The sequence below is a fragment of the Octodon degus genome, unplaced genomic scaffold (assembly GCF_000260255.1).
Source record: "Octodon degus isolate 3935 unplaced genomic scaffold, OctDeg1.0 scaffold00138, whole genome shotgun sequence".
Taxonomy (NCBI): domain Eukaryota; kingdom Metazoa; phylum Chordata; class Mammalia; order Rodentia; family Octodontidae; genus Octodon; species Octodon degus.
In genome coordinates, this window is record NW_004524714.1 from 6588397 (window position 1) to 6606734 (window position 18338).

The window sequence follows — 18338 nt, forward strand, 5'->3', positions numbered from 1 at the left end:
AAATAGTAAACAAACACTTATAGACCCAGAAAGAAATGTTAAAAGAAAACAAATTTTTAGATTTTTATGTGTGCTTTTATACTGTAGTGTCACTTTTTTCCTGTTTGTTCATTTTGCTGTGGGCGCTGCGTGTCACGTTGCCACCCATGGTATATATCCAGTCTTCCCTCAGGGAGAATGTGTGTTTGTTAGAAATCTACCTTGGAGAAATCTGCTTGTAGCAATCTGTTTTAATCTTAAAAGTGGCCCTGTGAGGCAGGCCAGCATTGCATGATTGTCTCAGATGAAGAAAGACAAGTCACCTGCAGTCACATCGCTAGCTCATTTCAGATCTTTTGACTCCAAATCACATTTTCTGCCCACCATGATGAGTTGCTTGAAAGGGGTCAAATGAAAACACAGTTTTAAGTTTGTATGAAGGCGCCTGTACCAGAACAAAACCGAGACTGTGCCTGTTTGTTCCCAGAACCAAACAAGATTCTTTGGTAGCAGGAGCTACCTTTTATTAAACAAGTTTTCAAACTTATACAAAGTCATGGAATCCCCTAAGTACCCAGATTTCTATAATTATGAAACATTCTATCATTTTTTTTCTTTCTGTATTTAGTGCAGGCTCTACAGGGTCACTACACAGGGTCCCAATCTGATCGCTACACAGACCAGATTCATAGTAATCCTCCTGTTTTCAGTCTCCCAAGTACTGGGATTACAGACACATGCCACCATGCCCAGTCTCAATCACTGTCTCAGCACGCTCTGGGGGCAGGGCTGGCACAGCATGCTGGGGATCAAACCACAGTCCTGGTGCCTGCCTAAGCAGGTACCTTAGTCCACTGAGCTATCCCGCCAGCCCTGATCTATCATTTTTAAGATTAAATTAAAAATTTAAAAGTGTTTAATTATAAAATATACATAAAATTTAACATTTAACCATTTTAAAATATACAACTTGGACTAGGGAGATAGTTCAGTGGAATAAGCTCTTGTCTGGTCAAGCACAAGGTCCTGAGTTCAACTCCTGGTACTGCAAAAAAAAAAAAAAAAAAAAATACAACTCAGTAGCATGAACTACTTTCACTCTGATGTAGTCATTACATCCGCCATCTCTAAAACCTTTTTGTCTTGCAAGCCTAAAGCTCCCCTCCCACCAATCAACTCCCCATCTCCTCCCCCACAGCCCTGGAAGCCACCATTCTACTTGTTGTCTCTCTTAATTTGACGTGTGGAATCATTGTGTGTAAATATCATATTTTATATATCTATCCCCTCATCTACAGCCACACCATGGGGCTGCTTTCATCTTTTGGTTGTTTTTTTGTTTTTGTATTTTAGGGAGGGATCCACAGGGTGTTCAGGGTCTCACTATAGATCGGACTTGTAGTGATCTGCCTGGTTTACAGCCTCCCAAGAACTAGGATTAATCTTTTGGTTATTGTGACTAATGCTGCAGTAGACATAACTTCCTGCCGTTCTTGGAGCAACTGTATTTTCGTCTCTTCTGTCCTCCACCCTGCATCCAGTTACTATTATTTGCAAGGGCTGTATTCTGTTTATCGTTTTATTTCCCTTACACAGAACCCGGCACATAGGAGCTACTTTTAAAGTGTTTGCATGGCTAGCTTTTCCTACATTAATTTTTTTTAGATTTTAAGCAAGATCAATAAAGAGATTTTTTCTTAGAATCTCATAGTAAAGGTTCACAAAATTTTGATAAAAACCAAATCTGTAAAAAATAAATAAATAAATAAGAATTTTCTGCTTTAAGTATGGATCAGCAGAACAAGAAAAGTTGCTGGAGAAGTTGGTGGGAGGCAGTATTTTTACACTAGTACTCACAGTGCTGTGGGTAATACAACCATTTATTTCCGGATTTCTCAGAAACCTTTGGACTCACAACTTTACCTCTTAACAAAGATTCAACTCATTCGTGACAGAGGTTTTGATTTCCATATGTCAAGAAGATAATCCACAGTAAAACTTGTCTTTCTGTAACAAAGTCCTTGGTAGGGCTGAGCAGCTGTGTTTCACTGTCCTTCGGGTCATAGATGGAAAACTCTCCTAATGCCACCTAAGCGCAAATGCTCACGGCCTGACTTCCCAGAATTAATACTGCCATCAGCCAGTAGCTCTAGCACCTAGAGAGTTACCTAAGAAGACAAAAGATTTAATCAGCGTAGTAAGAGGACTAAATCACCACTTCCTGCTGTCCTGTGGCTGAGTCTCCTGTGCAGAATTAATCTGCACAGGAGAATAGAGTGGGGGTGGCATGCCAACTGCAGGACGGAGCTGGACAAAGGAGCGCGGGCTCTGCGTCCCTGCCTTGGGCCTGTGGTGGAAACAACTTCTCCAGCACCCCGCTTTCTTCAGGGAGCAGTCAGTCTCTGGAGGACTGGTGCTGAGGGTTCTAGGGAACCTGAAGGGCTTAGTGTGAGATAGAACACCCCTGCTCTCCAGCAGGTGCCAGAGGTCCTACAGTTGGAACCTAGGCTTCAGAGCAAAGCCACATCTACATTAGTCCATGGGTTTGGTGTCAACACCTGGGCTTTGGCAGTCACCAGGGACTGAACCCCATCTCTGCTTCTTCCAAATTGTGCCTCCTTGGACAAGTCACCCAAGTTACCCTAGTTATTCCTCGGTAAACTTTGACCATAATTACTTTCCTCCCTTTTGGAGCTGAAAATATTCCACTGTAAAGTTTCAAACTGGTAAAAAGAATTGTGAAGTGTGTCACAGAACCTCCCCCAGAGCCTATGACAAGATGAAGTGTGCTCCAATTATTGTCATTGTCTTCAAAGGGAAGAACTGGCTTGAACCAACAGGATTTGCTTGCCTAATTCCTGTTTCACCCCTCCAAGCTGCAAAGTGTCCAATTCCTGTCATACTGTTTGACCCGCCATCTCAGAAGGATTCACCTTTTCTTTTGACTCCTGTGAATGTTTTGCTCACTGCCCCAGTGACACCACACAACATGATAATATTTGTTTCCATGTCTAAGTGACACAGTTAATGTTATTGCTTAAGCTTTTTTCAGAACTATCCCCCTCTTTGTCACATTTCCCTAAAGGTTTCTCTTCCCTGTTCCTGTCCTATTACGCATTTTTATGGCACAAACACCAGGTCGAGGCAGATGTCACCCACAGTAAACAGAAGTGCAAACTATTCCTGTCTCCCCAAAGATGAGATTCTTCCTGCTGTCCTGTGGCTGAGTCCTGCCTCGGGCTACCCTTACATACATATCTGGCTACAGACTCTCAAATTTATCAGTCCCTCAGCAGATATCTTCCTGGCATTGCTGGGCCAAAGCTTCAGGGGTGAATGCTAACAAGTCCAATGGGCATCTCCTCTGAGTACTTGTAAACCCACTGGACACAAATGTCACTCGTCTGGCACCATATACCAAGACCTTTTCACTATCAGGCCAGACAATGTCTTTGCCACACCAGGATCTCAGGGTTCCTGCTGTAGGAACCAGGATCGAACTCGTTCTGTAGTTCTTTAAGTAACATCCCTGAGTTTCTAATTGCAAGCTGGGCTCTGTACTGTGCCTATGGTGTACAGGGATGAGTTCAGCAGGACCCCACCCTCCCTCACTCCTGCTCAGAGGGGACACTAGGGAAGACTGTTGGAGCAGGGTTGAGTGACAGCCACACCCAGGCCTGACTTAGCAGGAGGACAGTCCAGATAGAAGGAATAGGACTAAAAAGCAGTAAGGAGGAAAGTAGGAGTGACCATGGTATGTAGGGAGCAGAGCAAAGGGACCCAGAAAGACTCTTAAGAAAGAAAGCTAAGGTTATTGCAGGAAGGATCTGCTTGCCTAGCTAAGGAGTTTTTCCTTTCCCCTTCCACAAAGAATGCCGTGTGTGTGCAGCACTCACTGTCAGGTGTGCAATGCTGAGCAAAAAGGGTGTCATTCCTGCCCACGTGGGGCATCTGGTCTAGTGGAAACAACAGACACAGAAGTCCCCAAAAGGCGACATCTTTGCAGTCAGAGTTCTTGAGTAGAGTAGCTGACATGATCCAGTTTGCATCTTAGAACTCACTCACTCTGGCCAGAAGCATCTGTGTAGACTGGGGAGAATGAGACAGGGGAGGGGTGTAGAGGAGAAGTGGGAGTCTGAGCCTGCACCAGGGTCATGCACGGTGGGCAGGGAGTGAGTGTGTGTGACACTGCACAGGTAGAATACAGAGGACTTGGATGGCTTGATAGGTCTACAGTGGGTAGCTAGCAGATTTGAGGTGTAGCCCTGATGGGATAGCAACTGGGAGCATGGATGATTTTGAATTTGAGGTAGCAGTGGGGAAAGGGGAGAAATTTGTATGTAGGGAGATAGGGAAAGCGTCTGACCTGAGTATGTGTCACAAGTTGCCAGTATACGAGTGATGCTGTGCCGAGGATGAGATCACCTGCAGAGAGAATTAACTGTCCGGCCGTGGTCCCAAAGATGAGAAGCAAACCCTTCGAGCCTCAGGAATGGTGTTCTAGCCACACTCCTACTGGTTATCGGTAGCTGGTATCAGCTATTCGGTGACAAAAATAGCAACCCGTGCCATGGTACTAAATTCCATGAATAGATCTTTTTCCCTAGAAACTGGGGTGTGTTTTTGTTGTTTTTTGTTTGTCTGTTTGTTTTCTCCTCACATACACAGTGCAAAGTTTCTATTGTTTTCCTTCTCACTACCACAGCTTGGAAGCTCAGAGCTAACGCTATGACTAAATTTCAGAAGCTATATAGGATCAACATATCTAGATACTCTCTTCCCATTTTATATGTTTCTGCCTGAATTGTTTCTTGTTGTCTCAGTTGCTTTGTAAAATTAGATAGGGCACAATGATATGAAACTAAATTTGCCCCCACCCACATATTCGTGGGTCATCCTTAAAGCCTGCGCAGTATGTCTTCCTGGTTGCAAGCTAATATTGGCTAGATTGAAACAGGAGAAATGCTTGGAACTTGCAGAAGCTAGACAGTAAATTTATCACTCACGTAACTCATTAAAACAGGATAAAAGTGGAACTTCAAACATCTCTGTGTTTGCCACCAAGTCTGTGAAGGGGGTGGAGGTACCCTTAATTCAGCTCAAGATGGAAAAGTCTGATCTTTCAGAGTTGAGAATACACCACCGAAATTAAAGACTTGTCTGTGTAGATAAGCACTCCAAACATGTTCAAAGAAAGATCGAGGTGTCGAATATACAAAACTGGGATTTTTAAAGCCTAGGGTATCATCTTCTTGACTTGTAAAATGTAGTTGGTGAAAGTAAACTTCCTTATCAAACAGTTTACACAGAAAATTGACTAGATGGTAAATTCTATTTTTGATCACCCTATAATTGTTTTTAAAGTATAATTTTGTATAATTTCAAATTACTGGGTAAATGGGTTTCAAACTGTGTCCCACGGCTGGTGCCCATGGAAGGTCAAAGGTGCCTGCAGGGGGCTGGAGAGATGGCTCAGTGGTCTAAAGCACCTACTTAGAACAAGCTTGGCAAAGGGACCACGGGGACCATGGTTCGATCCTCCAGCACCACATGCCAGCCAGCCGCGCCCCCTGGTGGGCTGAGCTGGCCACACACACACACACACACACACACACACACACACAATAAATAAATGTTAAAAAAAAAAAAAAAAAAGGTGCCTGCAGGTGGGGCTGAGGAGAAGGCCACCAAGCAAGCAGAGCCCACCCACCCGTGTCCTCTCCCCAGCTCCCAGCAGAGCGGCTCAGTTCTGCCTGTGTAGCAGGGCTCCTTCTGCACGAGGTTCTATGTGACCCCAGAGCTCTATTCTTAAAAGTAAGAAGGAAAAGTTTGTAAATGGTCACATTGGAAGGCTTGTCACTAGCTACTATTGGGATGTGACTGTCACTGATCCAGAAGCAGGAGAGTGAAGACTCAGACATCTAACCGTGGAGTCCTGTGACTTTGGAGTTTTACTTTTTCCCTGAAACAGCTTCTTCAGGCATAGTTTGGAATGACTCTGAGATGCCAATGACTTCGTTAATTAGCATTAGTAAATCAGTAGGTGTGGAAGTTCTGCTAAATGGATGTTAACTACTGATGCCTCTCCCTCCATGCCTCTGACCCTCCTGCCTCTTCAATTCCCAGGAGGAACCCATCACCTTCTGCGAGGAAGCCTTCGTGTCCCACTATCGCTCCGGAGCCATGAGGCAGTTCCTACAGAACGCCACACAGCTGCAGCTCTTCAAGCAGGTGCCCAGCCTCCCTCCGCATCCATGTCTGGCCCCCTGCAGGGATTTCTGCAGCTGTGTCCACCCAGCCCCTGAGGCTGCAGGCGAGGAGGGACCTAAGTGGAGAGTTTGGGGAAGGCGATGGGTTAAAGAGGGTGGTCAGCCGCAAGAGAGGCCCTTGACAAATGTGCTATTTTATTATTTTGTTTTGTTGCATAACAGCTAGGGTGTTTTGTTTTAAGAAAACTCAGCTTTCTAGGTGCTTTCCTGTCCTGGAAAGTGTGGCTGGTCTTGGGGCATACTCCAAGATGCCCAGTTGGATGGTTTTCCCTGTTCTATGGGCAAGCTGTTGTGCTTTTTGCTCTCTTTCTTTCTCTCTCTCTCCCCCTTTAGTTTATTGATGGGCGATTAGACCTTCTCAATTCTGGTGAAGGTTTCAGCGATGTTTTTGAAGAGGAGATCAACATGGGGGAATATGCTGGTGAGCAACCCTCTTTTCCCTTCTAGAGTGTAGGCTGCTATGGACTAGGGTACAGCTGGCATGCAGCGGCACTTTGTTAGGGGTTGGGAAGATACTGGTTTCAACCTTAGCCTTAAAAGGGTTGGGAAATTCCTCTCCAGTTTCAGTGAGGTGCACATTGGCCTCTATGACACTCCCTGTCCTGGGGCTGGTCACTTTTCCTGCATAGCCAGAGTCAGGTGTAGTGGTACAGGGGATACACACAAGATAGTGATTTAGGGATCTGGATTCAAATCAGGACCTTTCCTCTTGACCAGCTGTGAGACCTGGGTCAAGTCACTAGTTCTCCTTTAGTTGAAGTTCTCCTATTTATGCCCTGAGAGTGGTACTGCCTGCCTCCCAGGACTCCTGCTGAGAGGAAATCAAAGTGGGGCTGACAGTTTTGTGCAATCACCCAAGATTTGGCCCAGCAAATGTTTCTTTGACTGTGGACATCATTGCTGCCAATCCAGTCTCTTTAGAACAAGAGGGATCATCTCATTTATCAGAGGCCCCAAGAAGGTGTCACTTGCCAATTGTACCTCCTGAATCACAGGTCCCATAAACTCCATCTTTGACTGGGAAGGTACTTTCAAATAATACTTGTAGGTTCAGTGTTTGACAGCAGTATTAATGATCATAGGCTCAGACTTTTATTGCAAAATGGTAACACATGTGTTGCTAGTCCCTCTTACTGCTATGCATCTTCAACCTGGACCTTCCTGGTAATCTGAAAACTATGCAGCTCACAGAGCCAGGTGCAGTCTCCACTTATTCATACTACAGGCCCTGCGAGCCCACACTGCACAAAGAACACATACGATTAGTAAGACCTGTATGGTGTCTATGCACAGTAACAGCAGATTGTTGACCAAAATTTCGTAAGCACTGAGGTATCCAGAGCTCAGAAACAATGGAGGACTCAGTTCTGCCCTCATGAGGTTAGGAAAGCAAAATGTATAACTAAAGCTATAAAATTAAAGCAGCATAGGAACAGTAGTAGCAGGTTTTTATACATTGGAATCATGCTTTCTTGATCTTCCCTGAAGGCTAGGCAGTTTCCCAATGGATCAGGGTTTGAGTTGGGATCCAGCCATGAAGTGTGAGTTCTAAGCAGAAGACAGGCTTTATTAAACTAGATTTATGGCTTCTAAAACCTTTCTGAGAGCCAAGGATATAGCTCAGTGGTATAAGTTTCTGCCTGGTAGGCACAAGGTCCCAAGTTCAATTCCCAGTACAGGAAGGTAGGGAAGGGAAGAGAAGGGAAGGGAAAGGAAGGGAAGGAGGGAGTGAGCAAGCTATCTAGCTTTCTGCTGATGAGATCCCTTAATCTGTATCAGATGAAACAGCATCTCCTTCTCCCTTCCCTGTCACTAGTCAGGTGTCCTGGAGGGTGAGTGTATTGCAGTAGAGTCCGTGCACTGGGATTCCCAGCCCAGGGATGATTTCTGCCCAGGCCTGGCTCACAGTATGTCAGAGAACCTGGGCTTCTAAGTGGGTGTTACCTATGTTCAGGGGATGTTCAGAGAAGAAAAACAGCAGCTTCCAGAGGAAATGACATTTCAGCTATCTATTGAGTTTCCCAGGCAGAGAGAAGAAGGGATGGAGGTCAGGGGAGGGAACTATATCACAAGGTTAGGGCTCTTGAGAGAACACTGCTTTAGGAACCACAGATAGAACCTCATAGCCAGAGCATGAGGCCATGCAGAGTGGAAGCCCAGGATGGAGAGGCAGAGGGAGAGGAGGTGGGACTGCTGAGGAGTCTATCCTCACTGCTTTTGGCAGCTAGAGGTCTGTAATCAGGGGCAGACAACTTGGAAAGAAAACTGTGGCCATGATTCACTACTGCCTCCTTCAGAGTGGGATATGGGAGCCTCCAGGCCACTCTCCTCACTGAACTTTCCTGTCCTGCATGCTGAAAGCAATTTGAAGAACTCTAACCCACAGCTTCTCTGACTTCTCTTTCCCCTAGGCAGTGATAAACTGTACCATCAGTGGCTCTCCACGGTCCGGGTAAGTGCGCCCTGTTCAGAGCCGTCTGGCCGCCTTCTTGGCCTCTTGGCTGTCCTCTGCTCACAACCACTTATAAAGCTGCCGTCAGGCCTAGAGCTCTTCCTTCTCTCAACTGAAGATGATTTTCTCTTCAAGTCAGGCTGTTCTCTTGCCAGGAAGAGACTAGAAGGATGGATGGTCCAGCCTCTCTGGGTATAGAGAGAAAAAGGAAGTGAGACAGGCCTCTTCCTGGCCAGGAAGCCAGCCAAGGCCAGCGAGCAGAATGTTGCCATCCTAGAACATTTCTGGGATCTCCTGTTAGGGCCAGTGTGCTTGTCATCATCATGGGGAAAACAAAAGTGTGTCCCTCCCTTGCTGCTCCACAGTAGCTATCACAGCAGGGGCTCCTGGGAAGATGGAGAACACATCCCTGAGAGATTTCTTCATCTCACAGTTGGTGTGAACAGTTTCTTGGGGCAGAAGCCAGTTGCTTAGGCTTCCTGACACTCTAAAGAATTGAAATTCTTGCTTGCCTTTCCATGAACTTATAATTGATTATGTGCTGGAGTCCTACTGTGTGCTGGACACTATCTTGGTACTGCGGACACACAGGGAGCAGCACACAGGCCCGCCCTGGGGAAGCTCCCCATCTTGTTGGGGACACAGGCACGTAAACAGGCAACTCCAGCATAATGCGATAAGTGTTCTCTCCTGCTTCGGGGCCAAGAGCACTGTGCCAAGGCAGGTCCCTTGGAAGTGGCTGCAGTTGGCCGAGAGTAAGCAATTCTTTGATGAAAGACTGCCTTTGTTCTTCTCCTATGGCCAAACACAGCACTTGGCAAATCAGGGACAAGCAATAAGGACTTGTTGATTGATTGATAAAGGGAGTTTCAATACTCCAAAGGACCATTTAACTAGGATACTGAGTAATTTTGGAAGGCATTATGGAATAAATGAGTGGGTGAAAATTTCCTATTGTCCTACAACACAAAATGCTTTCTAGGTCAAATTGTAATGTTTTTAATTAAAGCTCAAATTTTCTAATGCAAACAGTTACCAAAAACTGTGCTAAAAGTTAAAGCCAGCAATTGCATTGCTGTCTCTTCTGCAGTTATATACCCACTTGTTCCAGTCTCTCTCCACTCAAATCGGTTGGATTAACTTTCCAAGCCACCCCAAATCTGATTATGTAAGGCATTTGATTAAAACCCTCCAACATGTAGCCCTATTACCTAGGTATGCCAGGCCCTTCGTGATCTGTCCCCATCTGGCCTGCCAGCCTCACTCTTTGTTTCTCCCAGGATACTATAAACACTGTACACTTAGTACTTGGTACTTCCAAAATATACCATGACTTTTCAGCTTTCATGCTTTGCTTATGTGCCCTAAGGATATCATATCATAAGCTCCTGTCCCCCACTTCTACTCCTCATCCTTCATGGATTAGGTCCAATGTCACTTGCTGTGAGATCTCCCTTTACCTTCTGTGTCTCCAAGACCCCTGAGCACAGCCACACCACCTGCTCTGGCATTATTTACCATAGGGAGGCCAACGTCCAGGCCAGACAGAAGTCTTTTCAGGAAAGGATCAGGCCTCCCTTGGCTCCAGGCCTCGGGCCTGGGAGCCTAACAGCCTTAACACACCCACCCACAAGGAGGAGACCAAAGACCAGGCTCTCAGGCAGCTCTGGAAAAGTGGCCTCAGCTGCCTTCACTGCCTGTTTTAGGTAGTGGAAAATCCCTCTGCACCTTCCTCCCCACTTCCTAAAGAATGTGAGCAAGACACTGGTGTGGAGGATTTCTTCTGCAGCTCCAGTTGACACTGACAGCCACTCATTCGTTCTTACTCTCAAGATTTAGATGTTAAAGAAGGCAGCCTACCAGAGAGAGTTTTTAAAACAGAAAACCCAGGTGAGAAAGGAAGTTGCCAGGTGAGGAAAGGAAGTTGCCCAGGGTGAGGGCAGTGTGTTTCCAGATAGCTCTTGTTGATCTGGACCCCGTTTTCTGCCCCAGATTGGTGTCAGCTGGAGAGTCAGTGGTTATGAAATTCACCTAAACATTGTCCATGATAACTAGCAACTCTTGAAAATTGGGACTGCGACTATGAGAAAACCCTTACTTTAGACAGCCTGGGACAGGGGACAGGTACCACACGGAGTACTAAACCTAGTGTCTCCTCTCAGCTACTTGTCACAGTCCTCATCCCCAAGTGCATCTACCCCCCTACACACACACACACACACACACACACACACATACACACACCCTTACCCCGAGCAGTTCTGCCACAATCCCAGCTATCTATGCCATGGCCTGGGAACCATCTGGGGCGCTTCTCTGCCCACCTCCCATACCTTGCAATGTTGCCTGACTTGATGAGAGTGAAAAGGTCTTTGCTGGTGTTGGCCTTCTCTGTCTTCCGCCCTGCCAGTGATTGACATTCTTTATTATAGAAAGGAAGCGGAGCAATTCTGAATACTGTAAAAACAAAAGCCAATCCGGCCATGAAGACTGTCTACAAGTTCGTAAGTACCAGCCTTGGTCTCGGGATGCAAACAGATCGATTCCTCAGCACAACCAGCCTCTTAAATACGCCTGATCCTCTGCTGCATAGGAGACTCAGGCTGCTGCCCTGTGTCCCAATGGTCTCAATGTTTCAAGACTCAACTTGGCTTTGATATTTTATGACCAGGTCAGTGACATTTTAAATTTAAGGTGTTGCTGCTCACAGTCACTGCAATAAAGAGATGGGGCTGTTTTCATTTTCGGCAAAAATGAAGGGCTGTTCCTTGCATTCTGGAGCCCCAGAGGCATGGCTTGACCAACTTTTCCCGCGCGTCCCCATTCTCATGTTAGAGCAGCGCCTTAGCAGGCTGCTGAAGAATGCGGTGGTGGGAATGCCCCTTAATTTCTGTCCCAAATTCTTCATTCTGTCTCTCATTGCTGCCCTGTAGGAAGTACATTATTTGTAAGACTCGTGCCCACAGCAGAGTGAAGATAGGAGAACCCATCGGTGCCTGTGCTCCATCTTTTACAAACCTCAAGAATTTTTTTTTTCCTTGTGATTTCTCATGCTAATTTGACCCTGAGCCACTGAAGTGAGATAGTTTTGTTTTCCTTTTTAATCATCTTAGTCCTCTCTGTGCTTAAATAGCAGTTCTTGAAACAGGATAAGTGGCCGCCAACAGAACAAACAGGTCTAAAATGGCATAAAATAAAAGCCAGGGTGTGCATCTACATGAGGTTCAAGAGGCCTGGGAGTTGGCTCAGTAGAATAAGTGCTTCCCTGGCAAGCGCAAGGGTCCGAGTTCAATCACCAGTTCTGGTTCCACCAAAAAAAAAAAAAAAAAAAAAAAAAAAAGAATACATGAGGTTCAGGAGGTGGCGCCAAGGAAATGTAGCAAATGTATCTGTTCTGGCTGTCCAGCCTGAGCAGAAAACTGGACATGAGGCCCTGCCACAGTGAAATGTAATGATGTTCTGAATCTAGCAGCCAATGAAGCTGCTGTCCTACTCTTACTGGTGTCTGTCAGCAGGCTGCTGAGATAAATAATTATAGAGAGCAGAAGAAGAGGGGAAAAAAATCTGTGCCACCAGAATGCAGAAAATAAAGTCTCTGCAGCCCCTTTAAGGGATTTTTTTGTAACCTTTTACCATTGTATTTGTTTTCATAGCCATTATGTTTTCGACTTGATGATCCCATTTTTCCTTCCCTTTTTCTAGTAATCAGAGAAGGTGATTCACGACGGACTGAAATCAAGCATAGTCCCTGCTGGAAACAGAAAGGGAATCTTAACTTAAATTAATTTTTCATGCAGGCAAAAGATCATGCAAAAATGGGAATAAAAGAGGTGAAAAACCGCTTGAAGCAAAAGGTACTTGAAGTTCTTATTCAAAATGTATAAGCACCGTGTATGAAATGCGTGGCCACAAAAAAGTAGGATGTGATCAATAGAGGGCTGTTTGATACAGTGTTGTTAGCACACTTCAAAATGCATTACCAGCTGTCCGGGAGTTTTCACACTGTTATAAATATTCACAGACAAAAAACTGTCTTCAAATAACATTAAGACTGTGGCTTAAACCCACAAAGGCAAGCAAGTTCAGAGTCACCACTTTCGGTCTGTCCCTTCTCTGCCCCACTAGGCCTGGGGTTTGAAGGCATTTGTAGAAGTTGGCACCCCCCCAATCCTGGCACCACCCCTTCCTCCAGGAGCCCTGTACCCCAAGGCCAGGGGTGGCCCACACCAAGGAGCTCCAGGGAAAGGACTGCCCTGGTTCCTCGAAGCATACAGTTCCCACACATACTGCACCGCAGGTGGGCTGGAAGAGGGTGCTGCAGGCTCTCCTACCGAGCTGGATTAAACAAGAGGAGGCCAGCAGTTTATGTGTGAGCAATGTGTCTTCTTGGACTATTGATAAAACTGTGTGAAGGCACACTGGCTGCCTCCTGGATGAGATTCCCCCAGTCTGAATCTCTGTGCTGTATTATTCCCATTTCACAAATTAAGAGACTAATGTTTCAGAGGTAACGTAATTTGCCCAAGGCCACAGTGTGTGAGCCGAGCAGAGGCAGGATTAGATTCCAGATCTATGACTCCCAGCATCTGGGTACTTCCCACTACAGTACTTTGTGCTGCCTTCCTAAAACAAGTGTTTTATTTTCCAAAAGATGTGTGATATCACTTACTTCATTATCCCAGTGCCCCCAGATGTACCATTCTAATCAGGGCCTTTGTCTTTTTTTTTTTTTTTTTATTGAAAGCAGTTTCAATTCTATGAAGTCAGAAAGGACCTCTAATTAACTTGAAATGGTCGAAGGAATTGATTCCTTTCTTTTAATTGGAAAATAATTTGCTCTGACTAAGCATTTAGATTCTTAGTTTCTGCTGACAGTGACTTCTTAAGCGCTGAGATCCACATCCTGTAATGTAAATCCAGGTAGCTGTTCTCTGTAGTCTCCTGCACCCTGCAAGAGGCTGGCAGGTGGGATTCTTTACTTAGATGTTATTCACATCACTGCATGTATTTATCTCCTATCCGGGTCACACAGAGCTGACTTGGATTGCAAATATGGCAAGCGCAAGGGCTTTCCCTCCTCTGTGTCTAGGTAGTAGGTTCTGCCTGGTTAACGTGTCACCTAAGGTAAGCAAAGTCAGGAGGCCCCCTGAAGATAGTGGACACATGTGCCCTCATAGGTCAGTTTACTCTCTGCAGAGCGCAGAGCCTGGGCTATCACCTGACCTCGCATCTGTCCTTCCGCAAAGCCCCTTTCTCTGATAGGTATCCCTCTCTGCAGCAACTGTGGAGCCCAGCTTTTTAAATGTGTTCATTCAGAGGTTCGTTTAAACAATCTAGATCACGTTCTTCCACACCACCTCCCTTTCCATCCCTTGACAGTACCTAAAGCCTATTTTTTCCCTCCCCTTCTCTTCCCCCTGCCAGTCTTTTCAAGAATAGCTTCAGGAGATAATGTTCTATAGAGAGTGTCAGTACATTTCAGGTGACACAAACGGTGAAGGCATTTTATAGAAATGTGGCTTGTCACCATTGGACTGTTGACAGATCTATTAGTGCACCCTTTTCAATTTTCACTTTTCCCCCCTTCGATCTTACAGATTTCCACAGACTTGATATTTTGCAGTTGTTCTTAGAAGAGCTGTTTTGTAATTGAAACTCTAGCATTGTTCAGTACATGCAGGCCCGGGGTCTCTGGCGCTCTCCAGCTCCCTTTCTTGAACTAATTTAGGATTTGGCTTCGCCTGACCTCTCGCGCTGCAGTGGAAAATATTTCCTTGGCTTTTCTCTTCCCCTTCCTTACTGCCCCCTCCCCTACACATGGAACCTATCTGTCTGGCTGCCTAGATGCGTCGAGTACAGGCATCTCAAGTTTGGTTTTTTCTGTGAAATTGAGGCAGTTCCCAACAAAGATCCAATTTTCAAATGTACTGGGTTGCCACCTGGCCTCCTCTAACTCTGCATAGCAATGGTGACCTCCCAGATATAATCAAGAACCCAATCTTGCCCTCTTTGCTCTTGCCTTGGGTTTGAATTGCAAATAGAAAATGTGGGGCCGACCTGTGGAGAGGTCATTGTGGTATGCGGCGGGTCCATCTCTAATATGACTGAGCAGGGCCCCTTCTCTGTCCCTTGTTCATTTGTGCTGCAGATTTCAAAGCCTCTGAAAGAGGAGTTTGCAGGATATCTGTGTGACCACTGGCAAATAATTGTACCTAGATCCTATAGCGTGGCTCTATTCCACACCTGCTCTGCTTCCGCCCAGCAACAAAAAGAGAAAGGTGGAGGTATATTTCTCTGGGTAAATGGAGCGAGGTGGTCAAGTTCTGCTAGAGGTTGGCCTCCTTTGAAGTCTGACTTGTTCAAAATTAGGAACAAGAAGAAATGGCAAGTATGCCACGTAGTTGTCACTTTCTAAGGGAGGATGTGGTGCTTCACTGGAACATGCCCCTTCCAGACCTGGGTTGCAAAGAACGTTGACAAATTGCATTCAACTCCTGCTCTGTGCCAGGTCGGCATGAGGATGCCCGGCACACGCTTCCACCTCACCTGCAGGAAACATTAAGCTACTCGTATAACAATGTGACTTTGTACCTCTTGAAGAAATTCTGAAAATTTTATCTTTTTTCTTTAGTGCCAAAATGTTATAACTGAATGGGCTCATTTCAAAGCCCTTTGTAAAGCTTCTAAACCTTTGATTTTTAAACAACAAATTGAGCTTGTTTAGAGCCTGTGTGATTGAAAGGGGCAAATTCACAGTTGGCTTGAGTTTCTGGCCAAACACTTCCGAGTGCAGTGAAGGGAGAGAGCAAGCACACGAGGTGAGCGGGAGCCAGGTAGACTCCTGCAGAACAGACTTTTTCACACCTTCTCACACAGCTGTCAGCTCCCTGTCTGCAGGCACATTGCAATAATCTGCTGTCTCAATCACAGAAATACAACTTTGGCTCATGGTTTTTATATCAATATTCATATTTTAATCTGAATCTCAGAGTAGAGAAGGTAGTTCTTCCTCCAGCAATCTAAGTCAGACAGGGTAGCTTCTCCCTCACACCTATGTGGGCCTTCCGACTCCCCTACATGAACATGTGGCTTGGGGTTTCTGAGGCACGTGAGCTGGGTTCCGTGCTGCTTCTGTACGATGTTACTGTGTGGCCTTGGGTGAGCCACTAGGCCTCTCTGAAACTAGCTAGAGGAAATTGATTTTTACTGATTAGAAGAGGTAATGTGTCTAATAGCACTTAGTAGCCACTCCATAAATGAGAGCTTCTGTCCATTGTCTATTTCATTTTGTTTTTGTTTTCTGACTCCGAGTCTCACCATGCTGCCCAGGCTGGCTTTGAACTCTCAGCAAACCTCCTGTCTCAACCTCCCAAAAGCTAGGATTACAGGCATGTGCCACCACACTCAGCTCTCCATTTTCTTATAGCACACACTTGGGGCAGCTTGTCTGCCCATGTGCACCCCAGCACACATCCCCTGAGAAGTGGCTGGTATGGAGCCACCTCCTTTAGGTTGCCCACGTGGCCACCAGAGGAGTATCCCTGGGACACAGGGCTGACCAAGCCACTCCTTTGGCTAAGACTTGTACGGCACTGCAAACCTTCCACCTCCTCACTCAGCAGCAAGGGTGGCCCGTCATTGGGCACATGGGCCTGCTGGCCCTCTGGTCCAGGATGCCCCCTCTCTTGGCTCAGCCTCGGTATCTCCAAGGCCGCGCACAGCCCTCTTTGTCCTCCAGCATCAGACACCCAGGGTTTCTCCCTCCCTGAGGGCTCACAGTCTCCTGTCCAAGGACACGCGGCATGCTGTGCCCATCTTCTCCACAGGGAGGTGGAAGTTAGCTCAACCAGGATTTTTGATTCCAGGAAATGCTCAGGGAAAGTGACAGGAATAGAATTATTGCTGCCTTTGCTCTCTACAGAGGGATGGGGTCTGGTAGAGCCCCAGCGCGCTGAGCCTCAGGGCTCCTATGAACAGATTTGCCACCTGCAGTGGCCTCTGATCCGAGCTCTGTCTGGTTTCCTCCTTCTGTGTGACCCTCCAGGACAGAATATTCTTCCCATCAGCCTCCTGTTTTTGCTTTTTAGAAATGACATTTAGAAGGTCAGTTTTCTCCTCTTTGCAAACAGAATACATGTTTATTAAGAAAAATTCAACAAATCAGAGAAGCAAAAAGAAAATAGTCAGGTTTTATAACCTGCATTCTCCCTTAGTACACCTTGAATATATCTCAGGCCACTAAATATTTCTTCCACATGTCAGTATTTTAAATGACTGTATAAAATTGTGTCTGCTGGGCATGTATACATTATTTAATCCCATATTGGACACCTAAGTTCCAGGGTTTTTTCTAGGCAAATACCTTTCTAGGTAAAGCTGCAACGATTCTTCTTTTTTTGGTAAGATAAATTTCTAGAACTAAAATTAGTGAGCCAAAGGGTGCGTACCTCCTCTAGGTTTTCACATAAGTTACCTATTGACGTTCCTGCCAGCAAGCTACAAGAACCTGCTGCCCAAGCCCTCCACTGGCAGCTCAGTTAGTTCTATCTAGGCCATAATTTCTGGAATTGCGAATATCCAAAGTTGTTGTATGAGTTCCCTACTCTGTACACAATCTCTGTTAGCCGATGTAGTAGGCATGTGCACTGTTCCTATTTCTTTCTTGACCTGGGCTCCTGCTGTGCTCCCTGTGGCATCTTAGGAGGTAGCAATAGTCCTTCCCCAAGAATGGAGAAGTCTGGCTGTGAGATAGCTTATTGGTCTAAGCACCTGCCTGGCAAGTACAAGGACCCAGGCTCAATCCCCAGTACTGGTACCACAGGCCATGCCAGGCAGGCTGTGCCAGCCACCAAAACCCAGTATTGTAGCACACGCCTGTAATCCCAGTTCTGGGGAGGCTGAGACAGGATCACTACAAGTCCAGGCTGCATAGGGAGACACTGTACCAAATAAATAAATGATTGGGGGGGGGAGGGATAGTCCTGTTCACCTTGTGATCATTGTGAGAACTCAGTGTGAAAATGAAGGCCGAGGGTCTGGAGAAGTTTTCACCATGGGAGAAAGGCCACCCTATAGGGTAGCTCTCTCCTGTCCTTGGCAGTGGTAAGTCTCTCGTGTTCAGTTTGCACAGCACTAGGGCATTTTTCAAAGCTTCCTCATGTCTTACCTCATTTAACTCATTCTCACAATAGCTTTGAAATTTTCCCAGCAGGTGATCATTTCCCATTGTAAGAATAAAGAAAGAGTTACCGAGATTAAATAAATTTGAAAGATCAAGCAGCTGGTTAATGGTAAAAACAAAACTAGAAGACAACATTTTTTATTTATAAGCTTAAACTCTGACACTTTCCCTAAAACTGCCACATGTATTTTAAAAAAAAATAGCTGTTGTGGATGGGCGTGGTGATGCACACCTGTAATTCTCCGCTCTTTGGGCGGGGCGGGGGGGGGCTGAGGCAGGATAATCACTGTGAGTTTGAGGCTAGCCTTAGCTACATAGTGAGTTAAGGTTAGCCTGAACTGCATAGCAAGACCCTACTTCAAAAAACCAAAAATATAAAAAATTAAACAAAATCACTATCATAAGGCCGGATGTGGTGGTGCATGCCTGTAATCTCAGCACTTAGGAGGCTGAGGCA

General features: G+C 45.8%; 1 protein-coding gene across 5 annotated transcripts in view; it reads left to right on the top strand.

Annotated features, from left to right (window-relative positions):
- Positions 1-18338, top strand: part of Dennd1a (DENN domain containing 1A) — a 578498-nt gene that overhangs the window by 502092 nt on the left and 58068 nt on the right. For all 5 annotated transcript variants that reach the window (XM_004641595.2, XM_023701683.1, XM_023701685.1 and 2 more), the window contains 5 exons: positions 6106-6210; positions 6582-6669; positions 8660-8700; positions 11133-11204; positions 12498-12554. In XM_004641595.2, coding sequence (XP_004641652.1) covers positions 6106-6210; positions 6582-6669; positions 8660-8700; positions 11133-11204; positions 12498-12554 — 363 coding nt within the window. The remainder of the gene's footprint in view (positions 1-6105; positions 6211-6581; positions 6670-8659; positions 8701-11132; positions 11205-12497; positions 12555-18338) is intronic.